At 32.7% G+C, this 23,661-nt stretch overlaps 1 protein-coding gene across 1 annotated transcript; it reads left to right on the top strand.

The window, feature by feature from the left end:
• The first annotated feature begins 11,678 nt into the window (after nt 1–11,678).
• Gabat (4-aminobutyrate aminotransferase) lies at nt 11,679–13,261 on the top strand. The gene has a single exon (XM_065511094.1). It carries the CDS (start codon nt 11,791–11,793, stop codon nt 13,255–13,257), a length of 1,467 nt encoding a protein of 488 aa, XP_065367166.1. The 5' UTR covers nt 11,679–11,790; the 3' UTR covers nt 13,258–13,261.
• The last annotated feature ends 10,400 nt before the right edge of the window (nt 13,262–23,661 follow it).

Here is a 23,661-nt window from a genome sequence, read left to right as displayed (position 1 = left end):
TTTGAAGTACATTCTTGAACGAAAAAATAGAGTTTTTACTTTTTCATCACATTCTATGTGGTGAGCCTGTTCCAATAGAGATTTTATAAAATTTGACCTAATAACTAAGTCTTGTGCATTTTCGGTATTAAAAATGTTCTCTAGTGCTTCCATGGTTTTTTGTGTAGGCTTTGATAGTCCGTCCTCAGTTAAGTGGTCGAACGAATTTGTGGGCTGCTTTACATTTTGGGGCACTGCAATTTCAGGAATATAGCCGGCTAAATTTTCTAAGCCATCATACTCCATATCTGTTAACTCTTGCGGTTCAGGCTCTATAGTTTTAAAACTACCGTCCTCAGTTAAGTGGTCGAACGAATTTGTGGGCTGCTTTACATTTTGGGGCACTGCAATTTCAGGAATATAGCCGGCTAAATTTTCTAAGCCATCATACTCCATATCTGTTAACTCTTGCGGTTCAGGATCTTCAGTTTTAACACTACCATTTAGAACTCCAATAATTTTGCCTGCAATAAAAATTTTGTAGTATGAATTAATTAAATAAACGTTTAACATAATCACAAATTACCAGTAAGGGAAAAGATACCTTCCTTTCGCCCAAGAATGTACGACCTTAGGCGGTATTTAAATTCTAGTTGATCGGGATGGTCATGCAGACCTCCCTTGGGCCGAATCACATCGAAAAAGTTTTCCAAAACGTCCTGATTAAGTCGGAACGTGAGGATAAATTTCAATCCATACCGCGACACCATGTTATTATACAGCCCTTTTATGGCGTTATTAGATTGAATTATTCCTAAAAAAGGGAAGTAAGAAAGTATAGTCGGGTATGGCCAATCATATGGCTTCGAAAAGATATATAAGTGCAAAATTTTATCAATTTATATTGATACATCATATATGTTTATATATCTACATTTGTGGAAGCTTCCTCACCTTTCTGAAAAGGCAGCAAAGTATTTCGTCCAATTGCTCTCATTTCCTTTACCATTTCCGTCATACCATCAAGAATTTGATTTTGTGTACTAAGGGAAACGCCATATGCGTGAACACGCTCCATAGCATTCATTACGTCAAACCAATCATTGGTCTAGAGAAATGAAATTGAAATAAATATTTGCTTATGCTAGCGATAAATAAGTATTTTACCATTTTAAACAATCTGTGGCATTCTTCCCAGTTTAAACCTTCAAGATGACCTTGACTTCCTGCCCTCGTAATGGCCTGTGCCACAGTATGGGAGAAAAGATTGGTTGCTAACTTTACTTTTTGTCTTTCTGCATTCGCGACATTAAGGTTTGCTTCAGATATTTTATGAGAAATTCTAAGATCTCCAGAAGTAATATCTAACAGTTTCGAAATAATTTCAGCTCGAACTGGTTTTCCATTAATAAGAAAACCTTCGTCAACAAAATGATTTCGAAGATGTTTCATCATGTGAGGGACGTCTGCAAACACAAAAACTTTTTCTCCATTAAATATGAACCTGAATGTACAAAAAGGTAAATTTTCTTTATTTTCAAAGAAGGTGACATTCTTATTGTGTAAAATTTAAAAATGGGGTTCTTGGAATTGACTGTATATGATACAAAAGAGATGATAAATGGTCATAGTATTTATATTGTACAAATGTTTCCAAATAAATTAAAAAAATTTATAAAACCCGCATTTCCAATTCATACACCAATAGATTACCATGGTTTTTCTTCTGTCACTTCCAGCTCATTAAATAGTGCTCTGTTACCGCCTCCTAGGTCACATACAATAGCTGCAACAGTGTAGTCGCATGACTTAAGCTGAGACAAAATATTGTCCAAAATTTCAGGAGTCATCTTACAATCATAATTGTAAAATATGGGTTGTTTCCATTTTGCTACTAAGCCTAATAAAGAATTATTAATATAATAACGCAGGTCAATAAATGTTTAACTCATAGACCAAAGTATACTTTTCTGAAGGGTTGACCTGCGCAGAATCCGAACCTCAGGTTTTTAATATAATGTTAAAAATTAAAAAAAAAACTCATCTTTGATTTGGCTGATTTTTTTTTATTCGATCCGAAATTTTCAGGAAATGGTTTTTTTGTAAAGAAAAAAAATTAAAAAAATGGCGGCTTAAAACGGCTTTTTTGAGTCCAGTCAACTGTTATAAAAAGCCCCTAAAGTATGCAGTACAAATTTAGGTTGGATAAACTTGACGAACTAACATTAGTAAATGCTACCGGGCGAAGCTGGGGCGGGGCGGTCAACTAGTTTTTAATAAAAGTTAAACCTCTGTTAAATCTTCTTCCTTCTTTAGCGCAACTCAGTCCTTTAGAAAAGTATGGTTTAGTCTTTAGTTTTGGACTTTTTTGAGTTATGCCAGTCTTGTAGCAAATGTGCGATATTTTTTAATTACTAACCTCTTATCATTACAACCTGGACATAGTTCACAGGAGCTAGAGTTCTATCGGAGGTTCTATCATAACAATAAGTTTTTCGAATTTTTGCTTCGTCAAAACTCAAAACACATATTTTATTAATTTCTGTCATATGTGTCGAAGCAGACAGAAGCTTAAATACTGGTTCCAATAAGCCAGGAGTGATGTCAACTTTTTCTCTCCATCTTTGAAGGGTACGTACAGAAGGCAAGGGGAAATGTTTTCTATACATCAGCTTATAAAGTTTAGCGCTCGCTGCATATAGAGTGATGGCTTGGGTTACATCTTCTTCGTTCCAATATGAGCGCTTGGCACCAGCTTTCAATTTTTCAATCTGACGCCTAGTAAAAATACATAAAAGCTTTTCTTCCAAATTCGACAATTGAGTTCTCAAGCCTTTCAGATTTTTTTCATAAAATTTGGATTCTTTCTCTATTTTCACTTTTAAAGATTTTAATTCAGCTGCTTGGCTTTTTGATGTTTCCTTTAGAGAAGAGTTTTCTTTTTCAAGTCGTTCTCTGAAAGTGAATATAATTATTGAAACTAGACAAATCTGAAATCTCATATTCGACATACATTTCATTTTTTAAGAACTCCTTTTCATTTTCTTCATAAATATTTTCTGAAAAGTTCTCCGAAAGAACCTCAGATTCTGAAGAAATAAGACGTTCCATGCAAATTTCATTTCCCATAAGCTGCACTGATGGTTGATTTGCACTTGCTACAAAAATATTCTAATGAAAAGTTATTATAAATTTAGGTTTTTCATCTTACCATTGAGCGAATCGTGTTCTTCAATAAGCATTTTAACAATTTTTTTGTTTTCACGCCTTTGAATGCGTTGTGCACGGCCGTTATCTTGGTCTTGGTCCTCAGAAGATACTATACGGATAGTAGGCACAACACCGGTCTTTAAAAATCGTCTTTTAGTAAAGCCTTGTGCAGGATTTAAGAAAAATCACAATTGTATTCAATATACATCTGTATATGTAACTCATAACTAGCAAAAGCAAAATATGTATGCAAATTTATGTTTTTTGTATGCTCCCTGAACTCATGGATAAGATATTTAAACTTTTAAAAAATAAAATTTTGGCATAAATTTTTTTTATATTTTTACATACTTATTTCACTCCCAAATTATTTATGTACATATGCAAGGTGTATTTAATACGCTTTGTACATATGTATATCATATTTAAGTCATATTTTTATTATTTTTTTTTAAGACAATATTGGAAAAACTAATAAGGACTAATCTAATTTTTAAATAAATAAGATAATTCATCAACAATCATTGTAGAAATAAAACGTAGTTTTAATATAAAACAATTTTTTTTTTGCTCATAACTTACCCATTTCGAATTGTAAATTGTTTTCAAAATCTTCGGGTTTGAAATGCGCCATACATATTCTGGACGTTTTAAGGTTAATGTTTTTATTGCTGCAAAAACTTATCCATTGCTTTAATAAGGTAGGATCTGATGGAAACTTAAAAAAACTTATTGCACACGATTTTGATTTATTATTATTACTATTGCAATTTTTGACTACACACCACATTTTAATTAATTTTTTTTATTTATTTTTCACTATTTGTTTAGAAATTTCATATAAAATGTAAGTATTTTACATTCAAAACATAAGAAAACAAGCACCGTTGACGTCACGAAAAAAGAGTAAAAGAGTACCAAAAAACCTGCGCCGACCATTTTGATCGGCGGCGGCGGCTAATGACAAATTAGGCGGCGACGGCTGAAAGCCGGCTCTAAGCCGAAAATTAATCGGCTAGCCTTTTTTTGTTCGGTTTATACAAAAAATGGCTAAGTATATTTATATAATAAAATATTTTATGAAAGCAAAAAATAAATAAAATGTTTTGGTACATAAATTTATTAGAATTATTTCAATAATTCATTAAACAAATCACAGTTTTCATGAATAAATAGAACTCGTTTCACAGTGACCCCATAGTTTATATGGACAAATTTTGGAAGAATTTTGTAAACATAAGAATATTTCATAAACATTTATTATTTATTTTTGCATACACTAGAAAAAATGCAAATGTACCAAATTGTAGACTAGATATTTCTTTTTGTTTTGTTATTGTGTGCATATTTAGTTTTAGTTGCAATTAATTATTTTTCTTAACAATCTGAAATGAAGATTTCTTTTTAACTAGGTATTTGACTTTTGTGATAACTAATGGATTATTCAACTTTTTCCGACCAAAAAGTCGATTTAGACTTTTTCTGCAAACAATCGACTTATAGAACCCTATGCCATATAATGAAAACTAACAAATTATGACAAAAGGTGAGCGGAAAACCAAACCTATATGACGTGTTTAATTTAAAAATTCAACTTATATTCCAAAAACTTAACTTATATTACAAAATTAAAACAAATCGGCGGCTTGTAGTTAGCCAATTTCAGCTGAAAAAAAACGTCGGCGGCTATCAAAAATTATCGGCGGCTCGGCTATTAGCTGTTCGGCGCAGGTCTCTGAACAGTACTTGCAAGGCGTATTTAACAAGGTGACAGCAGTGGCGAATTGAAATAAATACAGACGAATTCACTTATTTTTTATATATAGAGTTTGACATACGGGCGTACGGCCGAATTTTTTTTATATATGTAGTTTGACATTTGTGCGTGCTATTTCTATAATCAGCTGTGCTGCCGATGGCAAAATTCTCGAACTTCATTATCAAGTTCTTGATATTCTTTTCCATTTAATAAATTTGGAAAAAGTTTGGCCAATTGTAAAATTGAATTATTTTTTTTGTTCCATGGAGTTTAATCCTTCTAAAAGTTTATCGCCAATATCAAAACGTTTTAAAATTTGTGAAACCAATTATAGAGTTTGACATACGGGCGTACGGGCGAATATTTTTTATATATGTAGTTTGACATTTGTGCGTACTATTTCTATAATCAGCTGTGCTGCCGATGGCACCTTATTAAATGCACCTTGATTTGTACATTGCAAAAGGGGACTTACAAAATTTGAATTTCAGGAAAAAAGGTTATCATATGTTTTGCTTTTAAAAAATCGACATTTTTGTTCGCGGGAAAAATGAAAAATCGTCATTTTAATAATATTGACCAACTTTGGCAATAAATCGTATATATTCGCCTTGGTCAAACTCCATATCAAGGCGAATTTATATATAAGGTGGTGTCGGTGGCGAATTCAGGAAAATACGAGCGAATTCATTAATTTTTTATATATGGAGTTTGACATCCAAAACCACTCTCTCATTCAAGGCGAATTTATATACAAGGTGGTGTCGGTGGCGAATTCAGGCAAATTCGAGCGAATTCATGCATTTTTTATATATGGAGTTTGACATTCGAAACAATGAGAGTGGTTTTGGATGTCAAACTCCATATATAAAAAATTAATGAATTCGCTCGTATTTTCCTGAATTCGCCACCGACAGCACCTTATATATAAATTCGCCTTGCTCTCATTGTTTCGAATGTCAAACTCCATATATATAAAAAATGCATGAATTCGCTCGTATTTGCCTGAATTCGCCACCGACACCACCTTGTATATAAATTCGCCTTGGTAGGGGTTTATACTTATTTACTGCAGTATCATGCAGCGCTGCCAAATTTGACGTATCGCTCGTATTTTCCTGAATTCGCCACCGACACCACCTTGTATATAAATTCGCCTTGACCCCTACCAACTTGTGATATTTCTCTTATTTATACACTGTTTCTCTCTATTCAAGAGAAACAATTAAACTGTTTACAAAATAATAATAAGGAACACGCGTTACAGTTCTCATACTTTAATAAATAAACCATTAGGGTGGCCTAAACAATTATGAATGTTCCCAACTAAAATGAAAGTTTAGTTTGGAACATGTTTGTCCTGGCGACAGTATTTAGTGAGCTGCACCTTTTGCGAGAAATATGAAAAAAAAATATCAGGACGCCAGGATAAACATTTAGAGAAATGGTCTTCTTAAACAAACTAAACATTCATTTTAGTTGGGATCATCGACATTTTATTTTTCCTCCATATAATCGGGTGCCCCTAATATACATGCTTATTTAAAGACAATTAGATGGAGACGACTGGATAACGACATTTCAACACCCTAAATGATTTCTTATATCTGAATAAACCTTTTTTTGGACTCTAAATCCACATGTAATTTCCCAATAAACTTGTGAGCTATTTTGTCAATCTAAAATGTCTTACATAGCAAATAAATAAAAGATCTTAATTTAAAACGTAAATGTAAATCTATATTTTTGTAATTTTGAACTCTTCTCTATACATCCCTAAAGAAAGATTCAAATTAGGTCTAGAAGGTAATGTAAAAATTCAAAAACTAATTGGGTCCTCATATGAACGGGAATAAAAGTGCAATAGCAATATATATCGCATCCCTTACATAGTATTAAACCTATTGAACTAGAAATTAACTTAATTTACCCAATTCCCTGTTACAAACATTACATCGAAACCCATTGCATATACGAGTATTATGTACCCTAGATAACAGCACACAATGTGCTTAGTAATACAACTGAACGAACGAACAAGTGTTTTATTTGGGTTAGCAGAACTCGTCTATATTATGGACCCTTCAACAAAACTTTTCCATTGTTATAAAACATGTTTCTGATAAAATCTCTAGTTTGAACTTGTTTAAGGAGAAGAAAAATAAAGGTGTCTACAAAAACCAGTTAAATTAATATTGTTTTTCGATGACATTTTGTTAGCATGACTTTTAATCTTTATTAAATACTTATCGGTTATTTGAGACAAAACAAAATGGGTTACAACCAATCTGATAAATTTGTTATACTGCTAGTCGTCTAAGCTAGAAGTGTGTCGGTCAGAAGTAGCAATATTTTTTGTTTTGTTTATCTCATTTTCAAATTGAATTACTCGTATGTTTCTAAATGGATGTGTTGTTTTTTTTTGGAATATAGATTAGATTTGTTTGAAATATGGTTGACTGTACATTAAGTACTGAATGTTTGTTAGAAGGTGTGTCAATTTGTTTTCAGATTATAGTTTATACTTTGAGGTTTGGATTGTATCTTGAAGACAATGAACATTTTTAGGATTGAAAGGATTTTTTTAGATTTACTTCTTAGGTCAAATAATAAGTATTCAAATATTATCATCAACACTAGAAATAAAACCTATTTGCTCTATAATGAGAATTTTGATGTTGCAATGCGGGCTAAATTTATTTATTACATACCATCTAAATGTAACTTTGGGTCTTTCAGAATAATTTTCGGACTTTTCCGAAAATATTTGACCCATTGACTTCACAATATTTCAGTAATATTTTAATAAAGCGGTCTACAGTTTTCTTTAAAACTAATTTCAATACAAAATATATTTTTTAGGTTAAACACTATTGATAGTACATGTATCTCTAAAATGTCGGTTATATATTTTAACTATTTGCATTTTAAACAATTTGGATCTAAAATTTGTATTAAATTTTGTGTAGCGTAAATTATTTCCAATTGTATTTCAGAAGTTTCTAATTGTATTTCCGAAATTTCCAATTAAATTTTCTGAAATATAATTGGAAAATTCTGAAATACAATTTCCAATTGAATTTTCTGAAATACAAATGGAAATTTCAGAAATACAATTAAAAAATTCTGAAGAACAAATGGAAATTTCTGAAATACAATTAAAAAATTCAGAAATACAAATGGAAAATTCCGAAATGCAATTGGAAAATTCTGAAATTAAATTAAAAAATTCTGAAATAACATTTTGAAAATTCTGAAATACAATTAGAAGTTTCTGATACACAAATGGAAAATTCTGAAATATAATTGGAATATTCTGAAATTAAATTAGAAAATTCTGAAATATAATTGGAAATTTCTAAAATTCAATAGAAAATTCTGAAATACATTTAGAAACTTCTGAAATTAAATTAGAAAATTCTGAAATATATTTGAAAATTTCTGAAATTCAATTAGAAAATTCTGAAATATAATTGAAAATATCGGAAATTCAATAGAAACTTTTGAAATTCAATTGGAAATGATGTAGAATTTTGATTTGGAAAATTCTGAAATACTAATGGAAGTTTCTGAAATACAATTAGAAGTTTCTGATACACAAATGGAAAATTCTGAAATATAATTGGAATATTGTGAAATTAAATTAGAAAATTCTGAAATATAATTGAAAATTTCTGAAATTCAATTAGAAACTTCTGAAATTCAATTGGAAATGGTGTTCATTTGGAAAATTCTGAAATACAAATGGAATTTTCTGAAATTCAATTAAAAATTTCTGTAACACAAATGGAAAATTCTGAAATATTATTGGGATATTCTGAAATTCAATTAGAAAATTCTGAAATACCGATTCGGCACGGTTAAAGGCAATGGTAAAGGTAATTTGGATTATTTCTTCCATCGGTTTAAACGTGCGAGAGATGTTTTGTTCGGTTCAGTAGTGGTGATTTTGACACGGAAGACAAAGATCGCCCAGGCCAGCCAAAAAATTTAGAATACCAAGAATTGGAGGCATTACTCCATAAAAATTGTTGTCAATCTCAACAAGAGCTTGCATAATCATTGGGTGCTACTTAATCAGCAATTAGAAAACGTTTGCGAGCAGCAGGATTCATCCAAAAGCAGAGAAATTGGATACCATACGAATTGAAGCTGAGAGGCTACAAAGAAAATTATTTTTGACTGAATCATTACTTGCAATGAAAAATGGATCCATTATGATAACCAGAAGTGTAAACAAGTAAGAGTGCTATATTCGGCTGTGCCGAATCTTATATACCCTTCACCAAATTATACTTCAAAATTTTAAATATTTTTAGGTAAACAAAATTTAATTTTTTTTCCAGTTTTTTTTTGAATTTTTTGGAAAAAAATATTTTTCGATTGTTATTTTAAATTTTTTTTTTTAAATTTTAAATTTTTTTTTAAATTTAAAAAATTTTTTTTTTTAAATTTTAAAATTTTTTTTTTTAAATTTAAAAAATTTTTTTTTTTAAATTTAAAAAAATTTTTTTTTGTTTTTTAAATTTTTTTTTTTTAAAAAAAAAATTCGGGTTCAAAATTTGTTTTCCCGATTTTGACCCATTGTAGGTCCAACTTACTATGGTCTTATATACGTCGTTGCAAATGTCTTTGAAATATCTATCATTAGATATCCATATTGTCTATATTAATGTCTTAGTAATCCAGATATAGGTAAAAAAATAGGTCAAAAATCGAGGTTGTCTTGGTTTTTTCCTCATATCTCAGCCATTTGTGGACCGATTTTGCTGATTTTAAATAGCAAAATTCTCGAAAGCATGTCTGACAGAATTATTGAAGATTTGGATGCCGAAGATATCTGGGGTCTTCAGAAAACTGATTTCAACAGACAGACGGACAGACAGACAGACAGACAGACAGACAGACAGACAGACAGACAGACGGACATGGCTTAATCGACTCCGCTATCTATAAGGATCCAGAATATATATACTTTATAGGGTCGGAAATGAAAAATGTAGAAATTACAAACGGAATGACAAACTTATATATACCCTTCTCACGAAGGTGAAGGGTATAAAAATCGTATGTGAAGCCCGTCCAACCACACGAATCGACAGCAAAGCCAAATATCCATGCCGCTAAGGTAATGCTAAGGGTCCTGTCTATTATAAACTGCTGAAATCTGACCATACCATCTAACCTGTACCGAACGCAACTGATTCGTTTGAAGGGAGCATTGCATTGCAGAGTATGAGGCCAGACATGTTCCATACTGTGTAATATGTTCCATACTGTGTAATATTCCATCATGACAACACTCGGACACATGTTGCAAAACCTGTTAAAAACTATTTAGAATGAAGTGGTTAGCTAGTTTTGCTTTACCCGCATTATAGTCCAGACCTTGCACCGTCCGACTACTATTTGTTTCGATCGATACAGAACGCTCTCTCTTTGGGATAAGCTTCACTTAAGAAAAGAGTATCCGAAATTTGCTTGATTCGTTCTTGGCGAGCAAAAAGATGGGAAAAGGTTAGCAAATACTTCAAAGATATGTAGTATGTTTAAGAAATTTCCAAAAAATAGCTCCATGGGAGGTTATTAATAATTTGAATTAGTTCTAGAACTGTTAGGTACAGGGCAAATGAGGCTGGTATTGGTTGCTATTGCCAAAGATAATTTAAACTGGTCGAGATAGAAATGGAATACTGTTCACTTTTCGAATGAATTGAAATACAATTTAAGAGGCAGTAATGTGAGATCATTTGTAAGACGTCCGAAAGTAAAGATACTGAACCCAAAGTATACAAATAAGTCAAACCAGTTTGGCAATATTATGACTATACTATGACTGGAATCGGAACATAATATTAATTTCGAATAAGCGAAATACCCATATAGCCATTTCTCTCCTGAAAACTTGTGTTTTTTTAAGATAGAGGGTTTTGAATTAGCGCCTGAAATATGAAAAAATAACAAATTTCTTAAGAATTTGTTGATTGTGAGCTGATTTGTAAAAGTTTCCATTGTATTGTCAACTACTTAATATGTATCTGTTATTGAATCTAAAAAACACTTTAATCTAATAAAATTTTATTTTACAAATATTAAAAATCCCAATAAATCACTTCATAATTAACGAATTTATTCTTGAAGTTGAAGGTCATAAAGGTTCCATGACCTCTGGTTGAATTCCTTTGCAAAATCCGAGAGTCCGAATTTCAAGACCTTTGTAGAGTTTGGAATGAATTGTAATGTACTTTTGTATCAGGAGACCTGAAAGTGTTATAAACTTTCAAACTATTTTTTTCTAGTGTAGAGTGAAAACAATTCGCAGTGATTAACTTAAAATCCAATACACTTGTTATGATGTTCTTGTTGTTTAAGTTCTCATATCAAAATAATTTTTGGTGATAGTATTTTGTTAAACGAAAAGAACAAAACAAACAAAAAAAAAAGTATTTATTAATGTGCGCCGAATCTGATTTGAACTGTCCGGGTACTCACTCACTTACTACTCGCATAGCAGTTATCGGGCGCTGCCAACGCCGCTGCCTCCATAATACGAATAGCATGTTATAGTTAGTGGTTGATTGTTATTGTTGGGTTTTCTCCTCTTTCTTCTATCTATCATCTTTTTTTTTTGAGTGTGTGTGCTTCATAGAGGTACAATATTTTTGTATAGTTGGAAGGAAAGAATGTATACCATTATTTAGTATTAAATTGTATTCCGTGTTGTTCAGTATTTGGAATAGTTTTTTTTGGCGTGATATCGATTACCAAACATTTGCAGAAAAATTAAATAATATTTTTATTTTTTAAATTGAAACGAAACAAAGTCATTAAACGGAATTACAATGCGTGCTGCCTTAGGTTTAAAACAAGTAACTAGAGCTTCCACTTTACAAAATGTTAAACATTTTGCCAGCTTGGTCGAGCCCAAGGAACCCATACTAAAAACAGCCACTATTCCTGGTCCTAAATCCTTGGAATTGAAAAAGCAATTGAATGCCGTACAGAATGCCGAAAGTGTGCAATTGTTTGCCGATTATGAACGTTCGACAGGCAACTATTTGGCTGACGTAGATGGTAATATGCTGTTGGATGTTTACACACAAATCTCCTCGATGCCCTTGGGCTATAATCATCCCAGTTTATTGAATGTCTTCCAAAATGAAGCCAACCTCAAGTCTTTGATCAACAGACCCGCATTGGGTGTCTTCCCCAACAAGGAGTGGCCCGAGAAATTGCGTAACGTTTTGTTGGAAGTGGCTCCCAAGGGTATGGATAACTTGACTACCATGATGTGTGGTTCCTGTTCCAATGAAAATGCCTACAAAAACATCTTTATGTGGTACAGACAAACACAACGTGGTGAAAATGTTAACTTCACCGAGGAGGAGAAGAATTCCTGCATGGTTAATATGGCTCCTGGTGCCCCCAAATTGAGTTTGTTGTCCTTCAAGGGTGCTTTCCATGGTCGTACTATGGGCTCTTTGGCCACCACTCATTCCAAGTATATACACAAAATTGATGTGCCCTCTTTCGATTGGCCCGTGTGCTCTTTCCCTCAATACCGTTATCCTTTGGAGGATAACGTTGCCTACAACCAGGAGCAAGATAAACGCTGTTTGGCCGAAGTACAAGATCTTGTAGAGCAATACCGCAAAAAGGATGTTCCTGTAGCCGGTGTGGTAGTTGAACCCATCCAAAGTGAGGGTGGTGACAATGAAGCATCGCCCGAATTCTTCCAAGAATTGCAACGCATCTGCAAAGCCAATGGCATGGCCTTGCTGATGGATGAGGTACAGACCGGTGGTGGTGGTACTGGCAAAATGTGGTGCCACGAATACTTCAACTTGGAATCTCCTCCCGATGTAGTCACTTTCAGTAAGAAAATGCAACTGGGTGGCTATTTCCACAGCTCCACTTTCCGCCCCAGAGAAGCCTATCGTATTTTCAACACCTGGATGGGAGAACCCGCCAAAATCCTTATGCTCGAACAAGTCCTTAAGACCATCAAACAGGACAACCTCTTGGAGCAAGTCAACAAATCGGGCAAGGTCTTGAAGTCTGGTCTGTTGGATTTGGAAAAGGAATTCCCCACCATTATCAACTCCACCAGAGGTCGTGGTACCTTCTTGGCCTTCAACTGCAAGAATTCCCAAACACGTGACGACATTGTCAACAAATTCAAAATGCAAGGTCTACAAACTGGTGGTTGCGGTGATTTGGCTGTACGCTTCAGACCCGCCCTCATTTTCACCGAAAAACATGCCAACATTGTTTTGGATCGTTTCCGCACAATCCTTAAAGGAATGTAAATTTCTTAAGAAACCGTTACGTACAATTATCTAAGAGATGCAAACATACATATGTATAATTTACAGTTAGGAAAATACACACACACAAATACACAATTGCACCCAATGGCTTTTCTTTCTGTTGCAAAGACACAGAAAGTGAGAGAGAGAGAAAAATATGTAGAGTCAAAGAGTATAAACAAATTTAATTTATTTATGTTGCTTTAATTTAGAGAGACAATAAATTAATATAAATGTTGATTGAAAAAAATTGCTGGCACAAAATTAGCATTAAAAAAACAAAAAACAAAAATAACAAATAATAACAATAAAAAATAACATAAAAACTACAAACAAGTTTGGTTTAATTTAATTCAATTGGTTCTTGTTAAATTTTATTAAAAAAGCGTTGAAGTAAATAGATTACCCTACATTAAACACTAGAGGTGTGAGGTGTTGGACTTTTGGTTCCAAAAGCAAGTAGTTTTTTTTTTCTTACAGAAGGCTTTTTTGATTATTTCTTAAAATTGAAAATGATGCTAAATACTTTAATTTCATCTTAGTTAGTGACTGACTACAAACTAATTTTAGTTTGTTTACATTTTGTCTTAGTTTGGCTCATAGTTGGGGAATTTTAGAAAAAAAAAATGGAAATAAATCTGTAATTTCTAAACGGATTTACAAATGTTACCGTTACTTATTAAAATAAACTTGGTTTTCTTTACCTCTCATTATATTATTGTTACTGTTAAATCCCTTGAAACATACAGCACCAAGTCCAAGAAAAAAAAGGTCTACTATTTCCCAAAAATAAAACGAGGCCTTACCCAGTTATAAGACATTTCTTAAATTCCTTATCAATCTTAGATTTCATGAAAAGACAAACAATGTCCGATTGTCTTACCTCTATTACTGCACTTGTTGAGATTAATATTGGTTGTTTGTTACAATCAACTGTTCTGTATACAAAAGGTGAATTCTTAATGTTTAAGTGTGAATTGAAAAGCAAATTATTTGATGCATGTGATTTCTTTTTACAAATACTGACATAATACGAAAGCAACAACAAAAGTAACATATTTGAAGCCAAAAAATCACATTGCAACCTGCCAAATAGAACCTTTTGTATTGGACTGTGGACTGACTTGGTGCCAAGGTTTAAACTGACATGCTTAGAGGTAAACAGCACTAAGCACACTTGATGTTCTTTAACTTTAAGCACTTTCGATTTATTGAATAAAAATTCAGTGTTAAACTACACTTGGTGTTCTTTACATCTAAACACTTTTATATCTCGGAAAATACATTAGATAGGACTTATTGGAATTCACCTATCGATAGAGAAAAATTCTGATTTCAACAGTATAAAGAAACGTATTTTAAATTTTTACAAAAATACATTCACAGAATGTGGTTATACTTCTTAGCATTTGCAAAACAATGGAAACTTTTAACTTCTGCAGAAAATAAGACTAAAATAAAAGTAATCTTTATGAAACGGTTATTTCAATATTTATTTTATTTTGAATTTTTTTTTGAATTTTTCGCACAATAAGTTTTTAATAGTTAGTAAAAATGGATAGAATTAAAAAATTTAAAAACTAAAATTATAAACGATTTTATGCTGAATTGAAGCACAAAACTATCTGTGATAAATATTCAATTAATAAATCAACAGTTTTAAGCCAGGTACTTTAAAAACTCAACATTTAAGAGGTATACCTCGTAAAACGACTCCAAAAAACAAGTAAGAGAGCTATATTCGGCTGTGCCGAATCTTATATACCCTTCACCAAATTATACTTCAAAATAAAAATTTTTAGGTAACAAAATTATTTTTTTTTTCCAAAGTTGTTTTATTCATTTTTTGGAATTGTTTTTTTTTTAAATTTTAATTATTTTTTTTTAAATATTTTTAATTTTTTTTTTATAAATGTAAAATTTTAATTTTTTTTTTTTTTTTAATTTTTTTTAATATTCTGCGAAAAAGAACTTTTGGTAAAAAAAAAAATTCGGGTTAAAAAATATTTTTTCCGTTTTTGACCCATTGTAGGTCCAACTTACAATGGTCTTATATACGTCTTTGCAAAGGTCTTTGAAATATCTATCATTAGATATCCATATTGTCTATATAAATGACTTGTCCTGGTTTTTTCCTTATATCTCAGCCATTTGTGGACCGATTTTCTCGATAGCAATAGAGCCGGAAGAATTCCGTGCATGTAAGTTATTTGGGGGATTCGGAAACTGGACCCACGTGAGCAGTATATAAGACGAAAATCTTTGGACGACTACCTGACAACCTAACTTAAGTTATTGGTGGTTTCGAATCGACTCCTCTAAAGTGTCTTTCCTAAGCTATTATTTATACCCTTCACCTTCGTGAGAAGGGTATATATAAGTTTGTCATTCCATTTGTAATTTCCTCAATATAATTTTCCGACCCTATAAAGTATATATATTCTGGATCCTTATAGATAGTGGAGTCGATCAAGCCATGTCTGTCTGTTGAAATCAATTTTCTGAAGACCCCACATATCTTCGGGATCCAAATCTTCAATAATACTGTCAGACATACTTTCGAGAAGTTTCCCATTTAAAATCAGCAAAATCGGTTCACAAATGGCTGAGGTATGAGGAAAAAACCAGGACAACCTCGATTTTTGATCTATTTTTGACCTATATCTGGATTACTAAGTCATTAATATACAGCAAAATTATGAATAAACAAGTAAGAGTGCTATATTCGGCTATGCCGAATCTTATATACCCTTCACCTTTGTTGTGGATGCATTATTATTTTTTATAATTAGTATATAGGTATGTATGTACATTGCCCACTTTCAGCGTACAGCATCCTAAATTTATCAAGAACACAAAAAACAACAACAACGCCAAACGAAACAGAACACCGAAAGAAAAAACAAAAACAAAATACGCAAGGCAATGAAACCAACACACATCCAAACATACGTTTAATTGAATAAAAAACAACAACAACGCCAAAAGAAACAAAACACAAAAGAAAAAAAAATACGCAAAGCATGCACATTCAAACATACGATTTGTTGATTTTTTGTCAAAAAAACCAACACACAACTAAACAAAAGTTTAGTTGTATAAAAAACAACAACAATGCCAAAAGAAACAAAATACGCAAAGCTTGCACATCCAAACATACGTTTTGTTGTTTTTTTGTCAAAAAAACCAACACACAACCAAACAAACGTTTAGTTGTATAAAAAACAACAACAACGCCAAAAGAAACAAAACACAAAAAAACAAGTAAGAGTGCTATATTCGGCTGTGCCGAATCTTATATACCCTTCACCAAATTATACTTCAAAATTTTAAATATTTTTATGTAAACAAAATTGAATTTTTTTTCCAGTTGCTTTTTGAATTTTTTGGAAAAAAAAAATTTTCGATTGTTATTTTAAAATTTTTTTTTTTAAATTTTAAAATTTTTTTTTTGTTTAAATTTTAAAATTTTTTTTTTTAAATTTTAAAAAATTTTTTTTTGTTTTTTCAATTTTTTTTTTAAAAATTCGGGTTCAAAATTTTTTTCCCGATTTTGACCCATTGTAGGTCCAACGTACTATGGTCTTATATACGTCGTTGCAAATGTCTTTGAAATATCTATAATTAGATATCCATATTGTCTATATTAATGGCTTAGTAATCCAGATATAGGTAAAAAATAGGTCAAAAATCGAGGTTGTCTTGGTTTTTTCCTCATATCTCAGCCATTTGTGGACCGATTTTGCTGATTTTAAATAGCAAAATTCTCGAAAGCATGTCTGACAGAATTATTGAAGATTTGGATCCCGAAGATATCTGGGGTCTTCAGAAAACTGATTTCAACAGACAGACAGACGGACAGACAGACAGACAGACAGACAGACAGACAGACAGACAGACAGACAGACAGACAGACAGACAGACAGACAGACAGACAGACAGACAGACAGACAGACAGACAGACAGACAGACAGACAGACAGACAGACAGACAGACAGACAGACAGACAGACAGACAGACAGACAGACAGACAGACAGACAGACAGACAGACAGACAGACAGACAGACAGACAGACAGACAGACAGACAGACAGACAGACAGACAGACAGACAGACAGACAGACAGACAGACAGACAGACAGACAGACAGACAGACAGACAGACAGACAGACAGACAGACAGACAGACAGACAGACAGACACAGACAGACAGACAGACAGACAGACAGACAGACAGACAGACAGACAGACAGACAGACAGACACAGACAGACAGACAGACAGACAGACAGACAGACAGACAGACAGACACAGACAGACAGACAGACAGACAGACAGACAGACAGACAGACAGACAGACAGACAGACAGACAGACAGACAGACAGACAGACAGACAGACAGACAGACAGACAGACAGACAGACAGACAGACAGACAGACAGACAGACAGACAGACAGACAGACAGACAGACAGACAGACAGACAGACAGACAGACAGACAGACAGACAGACAGACAGACAGACAGACAGACAGACAGACAGACAGACAGACAGACAGACAGACAGACAGACAGACAGACAGACAGACAGACAGACAGACAGACAGACAGACGGACATGGCTTAATCGACTCCGCTATCTATAAGGATCCAGAATATATATACTTTATAGGGTCGGAAATGGAAAATGTAGAAATTACAAACGGAATGACAAACTTATATATACCCTTCTCACGAAGCTGAAGGGTATAAAAATGTCTCCGGAGTTTGTTCCCTGGGAGTTTTTCCCATTGAATTTTAATAGGAAAAATGAGAAAAGGGAAAAAACTATCGGGGAGTTTTTATTCATAATTGGGCTGATAGACAGACAGGCGGACTGTCTGTCTGACCGTCTGTTTGTTGAAATCAATTTTCTGAAGACCCCAGATATCTTCGGGATCCAAATCTTCAATAATTTTGTCAGACATGCTTTCGAGAAGTTTCTTATTTAAAATCAGCAAAATCGGTCCACAAATGGCTGAGATATGAGGAAAAAACCAGGACAACCTCGATTTCTGACCTATATCTGGAGTACTAAGACATTAATATAGACAATATGGATATCTAATGATAGATATTTCAAAGACCTTTGCAACAAAGTATATAAGACCATAGTAAGTTGGACCTACAATGGGTCAAAATTGGAAAAAATATTTTTTAAACCGAATATTTTTTTTCATCAAAAAAAAAAAAGAAATTAAAAAACCAAAATTTTTTTTTTAAATTTAAAAAAAAATTAAAATAATTCGAAAAATTTTTTTTCCAAAAACTGAAAAAAACAACTTTGTAAAAAAAATATTTGTTTACCTAAAAATATTTAAAATTTTTATTTTGAAGTATAATTTGGTGAAGGGTATATAAGATTCGGCACAGCCGAATATAGCTCTCTTACTTGTTATCTAGATATGTGTGAGATATAATCGAAATTTGTTATTCATTTGAAAGTCCTATCGATGCCATTATTTATTTCGTGCAAATGTCCACCGCGGCTTCGCTGGGTGAAGGAAAATTGAATCATTCAATAAATTTGAATATGCTATTTTGTAAAGGGTTTGAATTAAAAAAAACTTGAATGATTCAATAAGAAATTCATTCTTTATAGAAATGAATTCAATACATTTTAAGTACTAAGGAATTAAGCCTATGAATTAATTCATGGTGAATACATTAATGGAATGGTTATATAAATTTAATATGATTTGATTTTACAAATTGGATTCAATCTGGAACTGGTACGCCAGAACTTTGCAAAATCGTCTTGAAAAAGTCATATTACATATATATTAAAGCTAATGATCTAACGAACTCCTAAATAATTAGATTCCTTTTCGTCGTTTTACAATAAAAGACAACTAAACCATGTGTTTTCTATAAATTAGCTTTGTATGACAATCAATATATTTGGGTCACTGAAACTACTTCAGAATCTATGGTGATCGTGTTATTTCTGGTTTTGCGCATGGTATTTTTGCTGTTCAGAATATTTGATAACATTTAACCCACCCAAAGAATCCACGTCAATGTTTTAAAAATACATAATTTTAATGTCAAGCTATGACTAGGCGAATAGTAAACATTATAAACTGAAGGCTATGCTAGAAATTATGCTGTACAAGACGGCGCCAATTGACATAATATTGACTGGAAGCTTTAAATTGAAAATAATAATGTGTGAAAATTAATAATTTTAATATAACGCTTTACTGGTGGTATTTTTCCCCCATTAAATTTATACATTGATAAGAATATTATAAACATAAAAAGATCTCCTCATTTGTTTTAATCTCTCTATCTTAAGACTCAAATATTATGTTCCACCTAAATGTATACATTCGAATGACTGTGATGTCAACAAAATTTGCAGCTTCTTTACTTCATCGGCAATAAGAATTATCTATTCCTAATAAATTAAACGAATTTAATTAAATTGTATATTAATTAATAATGTATGCTGTAATAAAACCACAACATCTACTTGACAGACATTGAGCATAATGGAAACTTTTCTGAAACTCGAATTATAGCTGCCCAAATCTGTTGCCATTACAGACATATTATCAAGCTAAACATGGAACCCGGAGAAGTAGTTGTTATAGTGTATTATTATTTTCATTATCAAGGTTTTGATAAGAAAAATAACAATAAAAAATATGTATGAATATAAATGATCTCTAATCTTTTTAACAAGGGGAAAAGTTTCTATTCAAATTTGCAAATAATTGTTTGTATTTATGGCCACTAATAATTTGTGTTGGCTGCTATTTAATTCAATTGAAAGAAATAAAAATTTGTTAGAAAATAAATAAAGAATAGAACGCAGTTATTTATTATCTACTTATTATTAAAATAACTATAAATACGCAAATACTAAAATTATACATTTATTTTGGAGTGTTAATTGTTTTTTCTTTTCACTTTATCATTTAAAAAGCGTGTGGCGTGTTGTGGATTTTAGAAATTTAAATATAATTTAAATAAAGTCCATTTTAAGTTTGTCCTTCAACATGTTTAAATAATTTTATAGTAAGATATTTGGAGTCAAATCTCTTTCCGCTGAGACATTTCTTCAGGTTTTGAAAAAAAACCTAAAGAAAATGCGGCAATCATCTTGCGGGTAGTTTTCTCATACCCAAGTCATCATTTAAAATTAAAACCTCTGTGCCATGTGAGATGTCTATGGCTTCTACAATATCTCGCAGTTTCAATCTCAGATCGGAGATTTTTTCAAATGTTTTGGGTGTAGAGACCTCAAGTGGGTGTCCAGAACGTTCGACATTTTCCGTGCTTTTACGGCCACAACGAAATTCAGTAAACCACTTATTATGGTAGTACACTTTTCCGCAAAAAATAATGCTTAATGAGCAGACGAGATTCACTTTTTTTCCAAATTCTCCTCAAGTCACGAGGTAGTCTGCTATCAATGACTGTCAAACACAAACTAAATGACGCAGCTTGTTCAAATTTTGATAGGAGTCAACTGACAGATGCCTATTGACAGGAGCAGTTTTGCTCTTTCAGTTAAGAGCCGGGAAATTCAAAAAGTCGCGGCCTTATTTGTGAACTTGGGGTACAAACTCTTTCCCTGGCAGACAAGCAGCGTTTGCTGTAGGGTACGGAATACGTAACACATCTAATCTGTTGATAATGTCTAAGCCTCTTCGGTATCCAATGACCGTCCATGCGCGATGTAGAGCCGCACCCTACACGAGGTGTCTCCGTTTTTCCAAAATCAGAACATGGCGGATCTAGAGCGGATGCTCGATAAAAGCCCTTAATTCCGGATGTAATCCGTACCGTGTCCATGGAATGAATGGCATACCCAGGGCACACTTAGAAAGGTGACTGCATCACTACAACAATACAAAAACAACAGGTACTTTTGTTTTTGTTAAAAAGTAGGTGAACTGTCAAAGTTGTCTGTTGTTGTTTTTGCTTTTGGGTTTGTTGTATTTTTCGCCACAACAACCACAAGTGAATTGACAAATCAGCTGTTTCATCGCATTCACCTTACTAAGTGTGCCCTGGGCATACCGTTACTACGGCGCAACAGACAAAAGTCGTGAACGATAGACCATAGGGCTGCGCGTAAACGTCTAAAGGTCTATATCGGGTTAATACTATCAGACTTACCGGGGACAATAGGGTCTGATGATAAGTTAAAGATTTTACAAGCAGCAGTCCTGGATAAAATTGTTGAGTTGAAAAAGGACTTTTATAACACCACAATTAGCAGGCTGCACTTTTAAACCAGGCTGGCTGGTATTTAACTGTAGGGGAAATGATTCAGCACAATGGACCAAGGAACATGTTCCCTCTCAGACACGTTGGAAGCAAGCGGAGATAAAGGTTGTAGCAAAGACGGAAAAATTTGTAAGATATTTTCCCGAGGCGCAGGATTCTATCCCTTATTGAAGGTCAGAATGATGATTTGACGGTAGAATTCTGGAAGGTACTGAACCGGGTCTGCAAGGGTAGAATTGCTGAAATAACCTTTGCAATTGACTCAAAATCGGCCTCCAAACTCGCCAACGTTCTTGGGTTGAATCGGAATTTGCCCGATTTTGGGGTAATTTACCAGGACTAAGACAGTCCAAACGATTCATTACCCTATCCAGACGTAGATCCCAGTCGTTGCTTTCGCTCGGAAATTGTGATATGAGGATTATAACTGGATTATTCATCGAACATTGTGGTTTAAAGTATCACTAATTTATGATACGTAACGTTGAGAATGAGTCGTTGCTTTCGCTCGGAAATTGTGACATGAGGATTATTACTGGATTATTCATCGAACATTGTGGTTTAAAGTATCACTAATTTATGTTACGTAACGTTGAGAATGAGTCGTTGCTTTCGCTCGGAAATTGTGACATGAGGATTATTACTGGATTATTCATCTAACATTGTGGTTTAAAGTATCACTAATTTATGTTACGTAACGTTGAGAATGAACAGTGCAACAGTGTGGACTTCATGCCGAAACCTCTGAACATGTTCTATGCGACTGCCCAATGCTGGCAATATGCAGAACAAAATGGCTCGGAAGGGCCTTTATGGCCACGGGGACGTAATTGATCTCTCATCAAATATAATACTTGGCTTTATACGTAGCCGATATCTGTTAGGATGAAAAATCCAAGGCTGCACGTACGTTTTTATACCATTCACCTTCGTGAGAAGATCCGTCTGTCTGTCTGTCTGAATATTCAATAATTCTGTCAGACATGCTTTCGATTTTTGACCTATTTTTGACTTATATCTGGAATACTAAGTCATTAATATAGACAATATGGATATCTAATGATAGATATTTTAAAGACCTTTGCAACGACGTATATAATACCATAATAAGTTGGACCTACAATGGATCGAAATCAGAAAAAATAGTTTTTAACCCGAATTTTTTGTCTCCCAAAAAAAAATTAAAAAATAAAAATTAGAATTTTAAAAAAAAATTTTAAATTTCGAAATAATTTTAAATAATTCGAAAAAAAAAATTTTTGTTTACCTAAAAATATTTAAAATTTGTATTTTGAAGTATAATTTGTTGAAGGGTATATAAGATTCGGCCAAAACCAGCCTCATTTGCCCAGCGGCCAGCCCAAAATCAACACCAAACAGTAACTTTTTCGGGGCGCATGTGGACTGGTATCGTCCCAAATACTATAATTTTGTTTGTTGACGTATCCATTCATCCAGAATAAATGTCAGCTAATTCGACAGATGTAGCTTCACTATCAACTGTCAAAGTTCGGAAGTTCCTATTTAAAGATTCGTGATGATGAAAACTCAAATTATAGAATATAGTTTTCAAAAAAGTTTCCATTGTATTATCAGTCTCTGCATTTATTCAAAATCTGATATATTAAGAGCTAGTTTCTGGGATAGAGATAATCTACATTCTTCGCTTAAACCTAAATTAAACTAAAAATTGTGTTTCTCACTTATTGTTTATATGCTATATAATCTAGGTTTAACTGAGCATCATTGGTGAGTTAAACCTAAGTATAAAATGCCAAAGCACAAACAGATGGAAAATAAAATAAACAATTCAGCACAGCAGCTCTTTGTTTTTATTTGCTTTATTAACATCAATATAATTTTTAATATACATTTTATATACTTTTATGTCGCTTTTTCTTTTAGAAAGTTAAAATTTACAAAAAAAGTTATGTAACGCGGTTGCTTTTTCTTATAAAATGTATAGTATTACCATATTTATATGAAAAAATTTGAAGAATAAACATGTGATTTGACTGAAAAGTATGGCAATGCTAACAAAATTAATCCACTAGTGAGAAACACAATCATTGGTTAAATTCCGGCAAAATATGTTTCAGGATTAATATAACAGCGTGTTAAGCTGAGT

Source organism: Calliphora vicina, chromosome 5 (assembly GCF_958450345.1).
Source record: "Calliphora vicina chromosome 5, idCalVici1.1, whole genome shotgun sequence".
In the NCBI taxonomy this organism is placed as follows: Eukaryota; Metazoa; Arthropoda; class Insecta; order Diptera; family Calliphoridae; genus Calliphora; species Calliphora vicina.
Note: the sequence above shows the minus strand (reverse complement) of the source record. Positions and strands in the feature narration are given on the sequence as shown.

Excerpts from the sequence above, each read along its gene's own strand:
- Gabat (XM_065511094.1), top strand. The coding sequence starts at position 11,791 with ATGCGTGCTGCCTTAGGTTTAAAACAAGTAACTAGAGCTTCCACTTTA.